This window comes from Sardina pilchardus, chromosome 13, assembly GCF_963854185.1.
Source record: "Sardina pilchardus chromosome 13, fSarPil1.1, whole genome shotgun sequence".
In the NCBI taxonomy this organism is placed as follows: Eukaryota; Metazoa; Chordata; class Actinopteri; order Clupeiformes; family Clupeidae; genus Sardina; species Sardina pilchardus.
The window spans coordinates 21,571,049-21,582,989 of record NC_085006.1 but is presented as its reverse complement, the minus strand read 5'-3'; the positions used below and the strand labels follow the sequence as shown (position 1 = coordinate 21,582,989).

General features: G+C 41.3%; 1 protein-coding gene across 1 annotated transcript; it reads left to right on the top strand.

Moving 5' to 3' along the window:
- The first annotated feature begins 3,313 nt into the window (after positions 1 to 3,313).
- LOC134099830 (calcium/calmodulin-dependent protein kinase kinase 1-like) lies at positions 3,314 to 11,267 on the top strand. The gene is made up of 14 exons (XM_062552846.1): positions 3,314 to 3,565; positions 4,199 to 4,246; positions 4,338 to 4,391; positions 4,548 to 4,599; positions 4,780 to 4,904; positions 5,411 to 5,447; positions 5,683 to 5,704; positions 6,891 to 6,979; positions 7,532 to 7,731; positions 8,015 to 8,068; positions 8,286 to 8,359; positions 9,767 to 9,854; positions 9,956 to 10,084; positions 11,160 to 11,267. Exons 1-14 carry the CDS (start codon positions 3,314 to 3,316, stop codon positions 11,265 to 11,267), a joined length of 1,332 nt encoding a protein of 443 aa, XP_062408830.1.
- The last annotated feature ends 674 nt before the right edge of the window (positions 11,268 to 11,941 follow it).

Sequence of the window (11,941 nt, the reverse complement as noted above, 5' to 3'; positions counted from 1 at the left end):
AAGCACTCAAGTCATTAGTTTTAAAGAAGGATGTGTTTGCCGTTTTGCCGACCGGCTACGATTGGTCACAAATGCTGGCCTATTACGTGCAGAGGCAGTTTGAAAGACAACTGTTCATCCCACCCACATTCTTCAGCTCTGTGAATGGTCCAACCCCAGACTATACATTTCTGTATAGTTTGGCTTGCCAGGCTAGTACTTAGGTGCTTCACATTGAACTAACAAGATTTTTTTGGATGAATTCATTGTTGTGGCAAAATATGTCAGTTCAAAGTAACATTGTGTTTGACAGAAAAACATGAGTTAGTTAATTTCACATTTTGTGGTTTAGTAGATGTGACAAACAATATTTTCCTTTCCCCCCTAGTAGGCCTATATATGTTTACCTTACATGATTCAATTAGAGAAAGTTGATTACTCATTTGGAATGACTATTTGAATACAATAAGGATGTGTTTCATCCAGAACTAGACTGTTTCAAGTAATTGTAACATAAAATGGTTTGATGAATTGGACAACCCTGACTTTTCCTTTTTTTACAGTGTAAGGATCTGCAGTTTGTAGTCAGGATGCCATCTAGTGGCACAAGCAGTATGTAATATGCAGGTAATATTTAAAACAGTAGGGGCTATGTCAGACTATATTTCAAGCAACTTATTAATAAGCCTACCATCACTGGAACATGGGCAAGGATATAGAGGTATTTGATTAGATTAAATTAAACTTTATTGTAATTACGCCGAGAACAAGTACAAAGACATCAAAATGCATTTTGCATCCAACCAGAAGTGCAAAAAAGCAGAAAGTGCAATGTATATGTTAGGTCTATAGACAGGTGTTGCATAGACAGGACAAGAAATATAGTGCAGTGTAGACAGTAGTATACGTGGTTTGCAGAAGGTGGTTTAAAGTAATATAAATCAAATATAAATATATGCAGTGCATTAGAAGGGTATAGTATTACAGTAATTAGGTAGTCTACAGAATAGCATAGAAGTATTATACAATACTAGAACTAGGCCTACTGTAGAAATCGAATGGTCAGATTGATAGATAAATAAACACAGATATCTGGATAAATTACTATAGTGAAAATTATGATGTTACGGGAGTGTAACATGACATTACATCTTAAGGGAAGGCGTAGACCAAAGTGTGGTTAGGACAGTGGAGTACAAAGAGACAACAATAGCCTACAAAAATGATCAATTAAGAGTTGTTAAGCCTCTCTACACGGTCCGTTCTGTAGCACGGACTGTAGCCGGCAGTGTCGAGGCTACACGATACCTGCTCATTAGCGGCGACTTGCAGGCACGTCACCGCACACATTACGCAAGAGTTTAGCCACTTTGCAGCGAGGTAAACAGCGGACCGCGGGCTGCTTTCCCAAAACAGACGCTTAGATGACCCGACCCCAAATGAACCTGTAGCCTACACAATAAACATGTACATACTACAAGTCTTGCTTTATATTGTTTTCCTTTCATAGTATGCTTTATGTAAATTGTTAGGTGATAGGGCCTCTTCTTCCTCGCACGATGAGAATTCAAAGCTGTCTGAAAGAGTGTAGCCTATGTGGTCACTCACCATTAACCCTTAAGAGAGCACTGAGCAGCTTACACTTTGTTAACCTCGGGTTGCTTTGCTTTCACTAGAGGCGGGAACTGCCCACGCAAAACAGTCTAGCCACTGATATAGCTGGAGTGGGCTAAAACCGGCCGTGGCTACCAGATAATCCTCTTTGCCATGGTGATCCCCGCAGCCTCTCAGGCACTCGAGATAGCACTTGCAGAGACCGAGTTGCTGGTTCAAGATCAAGTGGTGGGAGCATGTAGCTAAAGGTGTTCGGGAATGCGGCAGCACTTCATCATATGCGTAAGTGACACACCGGTGATAAGATGTAACATCGCCAACATCAAAGTAGATTTATTTATTCGCGCTGTTGCAAGCGCTCGGTAGCAAAGTCAGATTTTATCTGTTGTCTAATGAGATGAGTTAATGGCATTGCACTGTATCCGGTCGTTGCGCTAAATAAGTTTTTGTCACATGTTGTTGTCAGCTTGATTTGTCAGTTTGCAACTTACCCTTTTAAGGTGGCAGGTCTATTTTGTTTTTGCATAGTGTTGTTATGCAGCATAGTGCATAGTGTTGTGAGGTATGTAGCCTACTTTGGTTTAATAAGGTAATGTTTACCTGGTATAGCCGACACATAACCTACGGTAGCTTATTACATAACGTGTTTCTCTCGGCTCATCGTTGGAGCACAGCACATCAATCTCTCAAATAATTATTTTATATAACTTAAGAGCAATTTGACAGCCTATTAATTTGCTTTCCTGCCTAGAGTCCACATAGTAGGCCTATCCTAAGCTTTTTGCACTTAGCCAAATGACTGCTGTAGCATAAATTACAATTAACAAATTATAGTTTCATATCTGCACTGTTTCTGAAAGTCTTTTTGAAACACTTTCCCTTTTATCAATGCTATAATAAAACAAAGTATTTATTTTGCTTATTAACATTATGCAAAATCATGGAACTCTATCACTATGAAACAAACCCCCTTAATTTCACCCCTTATGTACTTGGACCTTAAACCCTTCAAGTAGTTGAAATGTGCAGATTATGGTCGATTAAGGACAAAAGGACTTACTGACTTTTCGATATTCCTTAAAAAAATCAAGGAATCCCTGAATTAACACCTTAAAATACAATGAAGATATACTTAGATTGACCTTAATTACTTCCTTAATCACAACAAATAAAGGGAATCCCTGACTTGGCACCTTATATGTAAGATTAAGGGGTTTCACACTCACACCTTAAATTAGGTAAAATGTTGGTCCTGTTTTACAAATTAAGGGTCACCTAATATAAATTATTATGTTTTCAGGGGTACTTTAAGGTAAATTTGAGTACATCGCATTTCATAGTGTATTGAATGCTGTGTTTTCTGCAGGGGTTCAGGTAGCAGTGGACAAATCCAACTTTCTCATAGGGCTTAACGTGTTAACCCTGTGAAAGAAAATCCATGTATGAAAATGCATGTTCTGTATGACCTAGTCTGAAATATCAAGCTTTTGATTTTGACTGAATTTCAATTAATTTGTTCTACCAATCCCTTCCCCTCTCCCACCACCACCACCACTGATTTTAGCACAATGGAAAGTCATCCTTCCTAATACCCTAAGCACCCAAATAGCACAGCACATGTGTCCAGCACAGTTTCTGCAGTAACCCCCCTCCCCCCTCCCATCCCACCATCCCACAACACATACACACACACACATACACACACACACTCCAAGCTATCATGAGTGGCAACAGCAGCTTAGAACTGGATGGCGACGACGGAGAGTTGGCAGACATGGTGGCTGCCATCAACGTGTCCTCCAACCGCATGACGCCGCCCAACGGCCACCGTGTGGCGCCAGGAAAGAGGCACCGGCTCACCATGTCGGACAGGAAGCTCTCCCTCCAGGAGCGGAGCACCTACCAGACCGGCGGGAGGATGGCACGCAGGCCCACCATCGAGTCCAAACGCGTGTCCATCTCAGATGGGGAGGTGTGTTAGTCTGGCTTTTCACCATACTAAGCTCCATCTTTCAAGATTGAACATTAGTCTGGGCAGCCTGCGCTTTATTTCATACTGCACAAGGCATGATCAATGGGCATCGTTCAAATGACTCTGTATAATCCTTCAACCAATCAGACTAACGATCTGGGCGCGCCTTTCGGATAAGCTAACTTGTTATTGGACCCAACAGACGTGGACAGGAGGCAAGAGAGATAGATGTGCAGGTTTCCAGCCTGAGCTGCTGGATGAAATCCAAATTGCTGGCAGACCAGGCAGGGTTTACCCAGCGTGGAGGTGTGTGGGACACAGGGGTGGAATGAGAGGATAGAGAGATAAGGCCAGACTGTGCTCTAGAGAATGAGGAAGTGGTCTAGGTTGTTAGGTGACAAGAAAGCTGGAGGGTGGTAGTCAGACTCACAAAGTTGCGGTGTGCGTGTCGAGGGTTAGGAGAAATTAGACATGCTGTGTCAGAGAGATTTAGCCTGACAATGAGGTGTTACGTATATTGCTGTGGTGATTTGAAAAAGATCATAAAACAATATACTGTATTTGTGTGTGTGTATGTGTTTGTATGTGTGTGTGTGTGTGTGTGTGTGTGTGTGTGTGTGTGTGTGTCCACAGGACTGTGTACAACTCAACCAGTACAAGTTGAAAGATGAGATTGGAAAGGTGGGTGGATTTATTTCTGTGCAAAAACTACATCTTGTGACATTTGCAGTTCGGTTGTGGGACTGTGACCTTAATTGTTTCCCTTCTACAGGGTTCCTATGGTGTTGTTAAGCTGGCCTACAATCAAGATGATGAACAATATTATGTAATGCAGACCTCACTGTTAATCACCAGAAATGTTTAAACACACTCTTTCTGTTCTTCATGTTCAATCCCCCCCAAAATGTTAGAAGCAGTTTTGCAAATGAGAGCAGATAAGGCATTGCTTTTACACTCTTGTGCCTCTTCTGCATTTTCACAGGCAATGAAAGTGGTTTCCAAAAAGAAGTTGTTGAAGCAGTATGGATTTCCTCGTGAGTTTACTTTCTGTGTCTTTCGAGTTTACATTCTGTGTTACTTCTAGTGGTACACTGAAAAGACAATATTTTCTGACTTTCAAAAAACCAAACTGCATTTCTATGAATACTGCTTGGTGCTTTTTGAATCCAAAATAATATATTTTTGGTTGTAAATCACTTTGTTTCATTTGCCAGGGCGTCCTCCACCACGAGGGCCACATGAGAAGGAGTCGAAGATTTTTGCACCGCTGGACCGACTCTATCAGGAAATCGCCATCCTGAAGAAATTAGATCACCTGAACATCGTCAAATTAGTAGAGGTGAAGGATTGGCAACATAAAACAGTCAACTTGAAACAGTGCAAAATGGACAGATATCATTGATACTTTATCTATTCCAAGGCAAATATAGGCATCTAGTAGTGTATGACACACACACACACACACACACACACACACACACACACACACACACACACACACACATATAGACGTGCATAACAAGAAACAGACAGAGCTACTGGAAAGACTGACACTTATTTGCAATCAGAAGTACAGCTGGAAGTGCACATTCCCACATACAGACAAATGGCCATGGGGATTATGGTGTAATTATTTTAAATGAAGATGAAAATGCACCTTACATGATGCATGTTCACTTATCCTACCCTCCTCCTATATTATCTTATCACCAGAACAGTGATTGAAACTATACCCATGTTTGTGCAGTCAGTACAATTGGTAGTTCTTCATTGAGTGCAGATTCTACTTACTGCATAAATATGAGATGATTGTTGTCATGGTAATGTTGTGATTTATGATTTCAGGTACTTGATGATCCGGATGAAGACAATCTGCACATGGGTCAGTCCATTCTTTCCCTTCTGACATCTGTATTCACATCTCAGATATATTTAGGACACTTCTCTTTATATTATCATTATTACATCTGACAAATATGTCACATCGAAATAATTCATAATAATGTCCAGTAGTGCAGCCATGTGCAGGTGTGTCAGGGTAGTCTTGACTTCTGATTTGAAAATAGATAGAACATTTGGGATAACAACAGTGGTCTTCTGTGTTTCTTTCTTTGCAGCTTTTGAGTTAGTAAAGCAAGGGTAAGTGTCTTCTTTCTTTTATACATCATCAGACATACACTTAACTTGCAGTTATTGTACATACGCACTTACATTTGCACTTGACATACACACTTAATGCACACTCATAGCCTACTTAACTTGCACTTACAGTAACATACACACTTAAAGCTGCTGTTGGTAAAATGTTTTTGATCATATTCACTGAAACTGACAGTATGCTCTGACAGAACATAAATCAGCCAGTTTTAGGAAAAAAACCTGCGCTTCTGCTTTTGTTTGGCAAAAATACACCATTCCCGGTTCTTCTGGTCCAATAAGCGCAGGGCTATAGGATCATTGGCAGATCTGACTGTCAATCACAGTTCGTGCACAGTCACTAACGAGCACAAACTCGATGCGAGGGTGCTTGGTGGTAGTGGGGGAAGGGCATGAGAATTGTATACATTCAAAATGTTGGCTTAGTCCGCTCAATCTGACAGACTTGCCAAATGCAGCTTTAATGTACACCTATATACTTAACTTGCATTTAACATACACACTGAACTTACACGCTTAACTTACACTTACCATGATGTTATTCTTCTCCTACCTGTCTATCCTTCCTAGTACAGTACATCCCTGAATTGACTTGAATCTGAACTTCTATTTCTTATGCAAGGTTGTACTTGTTATTACACTAATCGGCTCCTATTCACACTGTACCTTGATTGTGTCCAAAGCAGCTTACAAAAATACAGAACAAAGTGTTAGCTAAATGAATATACGTAAATATATTTATTCATTTACATTTATTCAATTTCTATTTATCGAAGGAATGGATGAATTCTCAAGGAATGAGAATTACTCTTTTTTCATGAAAGTTTCAAGTAATTGTTATGTGGTCTTTTGGGCCCCCGTCGTCGACTTCAAGGCATCACTGCCTGGAAGGCCCTAGGGTTATGCAGGGGTTAGGTTAGGCATAAGAATACGTTGGCTCAGGTGTCATGGGGCAGTGTGGTATAGTGGTGAAGGCACTGCCCTTTGGCCCCGCAGACCCGGGTTCAATACCTCTATGATGAGGGTGAAGAAGGGAGGAATAGAAAGGAAGGGCTGCTCAGCAGGGAAAGTGAAGGATTAGTTATATAGGGACAGTGGGGTTCCAAAAGACCATCAAGTGTACTTTCTTTGAACTATTACATGTATTGGTTGTGTCTTCTGCCACTAGCCCAGTGATGGAGGTTCCCACAGACACCCCTTTCATCGAGGAGCAGTGTCGTTACTACCTCAGAGACATTGTCCTCGGAATTGAATATTGTGAGTAGCCTTGCAGCCAGAACCACTGTAAGACGTGGGAATTTTTCTTGAGATGGACTGTGAAATGTACAGATGTTGTGTTCGGATGGCTCTATATTAAAATGAACCAGATAAACCATGTTCAACAATATAATAGGCTAGTAACCGGATATGTCTTCCAGAAACAGTATAATATGTTTGATTTGTTTTTTTGGAAAAAATGGTAAATAAGCAATATTGTACAAGTGAGCGTGGTGTTGGTAGCAGATATCCATTGCTGTGATTTGAGCATATAGGCACAGGTTTGAGTGCAGGTAATCAAAACCATGGTGATATCTGTTACCAACGCCACAATCAGAAATGGTATAGAGTTCGACCACTAACTAATTTAAGACATCAAATAGTCCACTCTAAAGACATTGAATAATCCACTTCACTGAATATTTAGCTAATGCAATATTATTGTCTTAATAAACACCAGTTTGTGTTTGTGTAGTTGTTTGGTTAAGTATAGTTTGTATGCAGTTGTATTTGGAGGCATATTAGTCTAAACAAGATCAATTCTACGTTCAGTGCACTACCAGAAGATCATCCACAGAGACATCAAGCCCTCAAACCTGCTCCTTGGGGATGACGGTCACATCAAAATAGCCGACTTTGGCGTTAGCAACCAGTTTGAGGGGAATGACGCCCTCCTGTCCAGCACGGCAGGAACCCCGGCCTTTATGGCGCCAGAGACTCTCATTGACCACGAGGAGAGCTTCAGCGGCAAGGTATGTTCCCCTGCTCTTGCCGTAGAGGCTTGAAGGTGTTTGTGCCAAATAAAGCAATGTGCCCATGAGAGCAGTCATACTTTTGTTGGGAATATTCATTTGACCTCACTTTTATTAATTGTGAGAGTTATCTGTGCCACAGAACAGATTTTGGTTGTTGAGTTTTGTAATGTTTTGTTTGTAACAAAAGCAATTTCAAGTGCATTTGCCAAACACTTTTTGAGTTATTTCGTTACACTGACATTCTTATGTATGCCCATCGTGTGACATTTATGTTTTTCAGGCTTTGGATGTGTGGGCAATGGGTGTGACACTGTACTGTTTCGCCTTTGGAAAGGTGCGTTCTGCTCATGTACAATAAACTATATAAGCTTTTCCGTTTACATCACAAAATATATCATCCCTTGAAATGTTTCTGTTGATATTTCATGACATGAAAATAGCTTTGATATTGATCCGAGTTAATTTTTCATTCACCTCTGGCTGCCGGAATGTCTCTGGAGCTTGATCTCTTCTGGAAACGTCTCCCTGTGTGTTTCCGCTCTGCCCCCTAGTGCCCTTTCATCGACGAGTACATCCTCTCGCTGCACAGCAAGATCAAGAGCAGCCCTGTGGAGTTTCCTGACACGTGAGTTAACAAGCAGCGCACGTCGACCTCATTAGAGCTGGCAGGGTAGTGCTGTCCTGGCTTCCGCTGGTGATCAGGGTGCCCTGACGCAGGAGACGCTAGGCAAGGCTAGGCAGCACTTAATGCCTCATGTACTGGATGATTAGCATGGTTTGTTGCCAGATTTTGCTGTGATGCAACATTTTGGGACTGGCTCTGCAATTGGTCTATTGCTATGGATAAGAGTGTCAGCTAAATGCATGAAGAAAAAGACATTATGTTATTGTGTGGAAAAGATAAAGATATCCAATGCTACTTTTTTTCTTAGTCTGAGAGTATTTCTATTTGACAGATGTCACAGTACTGTATATCTATTTTAGATAACTACATAAAAAAGGTAATATTAGGTGATTTCATACAAATACTAGACTGTTGTTAGCCTGGGTGCCAATACCGAACTTTAGCCACGCCGACAACATTTTAGGGCAGATGCTCGATCTGGCATTTCTTCGTTGTGGTGCTACTGTGCTCTGTACAGATCTCTCCAGGCCAATCAAATTGTCAGGGCGGGCATTACACGATGATGGACAGATGAGCAACAGTTGCCTCGCCTCATGTCTTCTGATCACACTTGATTTTGATGGCAACAGAGAGACAATGTGTCTATAAATGCATGTTTCCATGCAGTTTGGCCTTTCATTTAGCCTACACAAAAATGGAGGTTTTACCTCGGATTATCACATGATTATTTCTGAAAACTTAGGCCAACATGGATATGTAGGAAAACTCCGGTTTCACTTTCATCAAGGTAAAACAGCATGAGGGGAAGAGTTTTCCAAATAGCCTACCCTGCTACATATTCCATCCAGAATCCATTGTCTCAGATTTGCTATCGGGTGTTGGACAAGATACTGACAGCGCAATAACTTAAAAAAAAAGACTGTAAGAAACTATTGTAGGCTGTTTCGTTGCTCTGTTTGGTTAGGTCTAGCCAATGAGTACAGAGCCATACCCCCCGCCCTGTATCGGCCCTGTATACGCCCATAATCACAGCCCAATTAGTTTCAGACTCACATTCTGACCAGAATCGTGAGTATGACGTCGTCTGGCTAGACTATTGTACAATTGCCATGAAGCGAATTCTTATTATCCGGCTTAAGGGAGAGCAACGTTGCAAGGCTGGTTCTCCAAAGACAGACATGCCACGGCTGGGATATTAAACTGTAATTGTAACTTCCTGTTACAAGGTCATTTACCATCAAAATGACTTTTATACAAAGGTAAAAAACTTGGGATAAAAATATGGATACCTTTAGCCTGGTAAGAGTTGGGATGGGACATAATGAGGAATGTCATTCATTTATATGGAGTATATTGTATTGTGTAGTGAGTGACACTGATTGGTTTTCATGCTCTTGATATGTCCAGGGTTATCATCAGTGAAGGTTTGCAAGATCTTATCCTTTGCATGTTGGACAAAAATCCTGAAACAAGAATCGCCATTCCAGAGATCAAGGTGGTTATCACATAGATAAAAATGGACAGTTGTAGACCAGGCCAGCGATGGCCGCAGGCCACATGACTGCCGGCTCCTGAATGTCCTGTGTGTGGCTGCAGGTGCACCCGTGGGTGACGCTCTGCGGCACGGACCCCCTGCCTCTGGAGGAGGAGCACTGCACTGTGATAGAGGTCACTGAGGAGGAGGTGCAGAACTCCGTCAAGCTCATCCCCAGCCTCTCCACTGTGGTAAGCATCAGTGGCTGACAGCCATCTGTTGGCCACGACTCCCTCCCTCAAATGCCACACAAACGCAAAGCATGCAAAACCTACCTTACACTGACACACTTTGACAAGATTTGGGAAATATTCTAGGCTGGGTGAAGTGAACCCTGCCTGAACTTCCAAGGAATTTGAATTTCGCCCGGCAGCTCAGGCTGGAAACCAGCAGATCTTTTTCCTCTGTTTAAAGCCCGAACCTTTGGCTCCAATAAGAAACGGCCATACTCTAGTCCTGGCACGCTATTGGCTGGTGACGTGACGATAACGAAGCGTAAGCGACGCGAAGTGCAGTAGAAACAAAGTGCAGCCTCGCCAGACTAATGTTCAATCTTAAAAGATTGAGCTTAGTATGGTGAAAACCAGACTAGAAAGATTCTTGAAAGATTGTAGTCTTTTGAGTAACGCTTGAATGAGGGTCATTAAATTGCATTAAATGTGCAGAGAACATAACCAGCTCTCCTGTCATCTTCTCTCCAAAAACATACATTTTGACTGTTTAACCTGGTGAAGATTCAACACATAAGCAGTCATTCCCATTGTACACCCCGCTGAAAAAGGTGATTTTCTCCTCTTCTGGCATATCGTGACGGCCTGACGGGAGAACCATGTCAACTTTGGATGTGGTTATCTTAGCGATAGATTTTGTAATACCCTCGATATACATATCGTTGGAAAGCTTAGTTTATGGCCGTTCATGTGAGCACAATGATTTTGTGCATTTTACCAAAGCGACTTGTTTCGCCTTGCAGGGTCACATATGATAGAGATATTGATAGTACCTCTTCATGATATTGTAAGTATTGTTAAAAATACATTTAATCTATTTGAATTGGCTCACCCGCAAATGGCCTGAATATGATTAAAAATATCTGACTTGATGACCGTGGGTGACCATGGTTGTCCGCAGACACCCACTCAATTTACATCAACCTATGCAACACTGCTTCGTGCTGGTAAACATTGAGTAAACTTGACTGAACCAAGAACAATTTTTTAAATGTTGCTTCAACTCTGTATTTTCTGTGATGGTGTCTGTGTACAGATTCTGGTGAAGTCTATGCTGAGGAAGCGTTCCTTTAGCAACCCTTTCGACTTTCCAAGCGGGAGACAGAACCGATCAATGTCCGCCCCAGGACATCTGCTGTCGTAAGTGTTTAGGAATGCATCAGACATTACAGAGTTATATGCGTTACATTTCTCAAACTAATACATTCTTGCACAGCTGTGGTTTGTATGTTTATGGTTATTATTTTATGCTGTTAAATTGTATTTAGTCTGTTCTTTTTATTGTTTTTGTTATTATTATTATTATTAGTAGTAGTAGTAATAGTAGCAATAGTATTAATTAGGCACATCTGAGGGTATTTCACAAAGGCAGAATTAAGAAATCCAATATAAGTGATAAAACGAGGCTTGACATAGTGTTGTCTGGTCATCCTAGCTCAACACGTTACACTAACACCAATCCCTTATGAGTAAGCCAGGTGTCAAGCCAGGTGTAATTATTCAGGATATGTGTGCACATACTCTAAAAAACATGGTTGGAATTATAAAATACAAAGAAAATAGCGACATAATAAGACATATATTTAACATTAGAATTAACTAAGCCTATTTGGGACCAGGTTAGGTGCAGAATATATCTCCATGCTTACCTATGTGCCATCTCTTTTGAGAAACCAAGTTAAGGCTGAATTAATCCATGATAACCAAAAATCCCTAGACTGGGTAAACCCAGCCTGATCTGCCTGCGATTTGCCTGGATTTCCCTGCAGCTCAGGCTGGAAACCTGCACATTTATCTCTCCTGTGTCCTGTCTACGTT

What these genes read in the sequence shown, in the direction of transcription:
- LOC134099830 (XM_062552846.1), top strand. Translation starts at nt 3,314, where the DNA reads ATGAGTGGCAACAGCAGCTTAGAACTGGATGGCGACGACGGAGAGTTG. An exon ending in TGTCCATCTCAGATGGGGAG is followed by an intron (nt 3,566 to 4,198) that starts GTGTGTTAGTCT and finishes GTGTGTCCACAG; the next exon opens with GACTGTGTACAACTCAACCA. An exon ending in CCTGTGGAGTTTCCTGACAC is followed by an intron (nt 8,360 to 9,766) that starts GTGAGTTAACAA and finishes TGATATGTCCAG; the next exon opens with GGTTATCATCAGTGAAGGTT.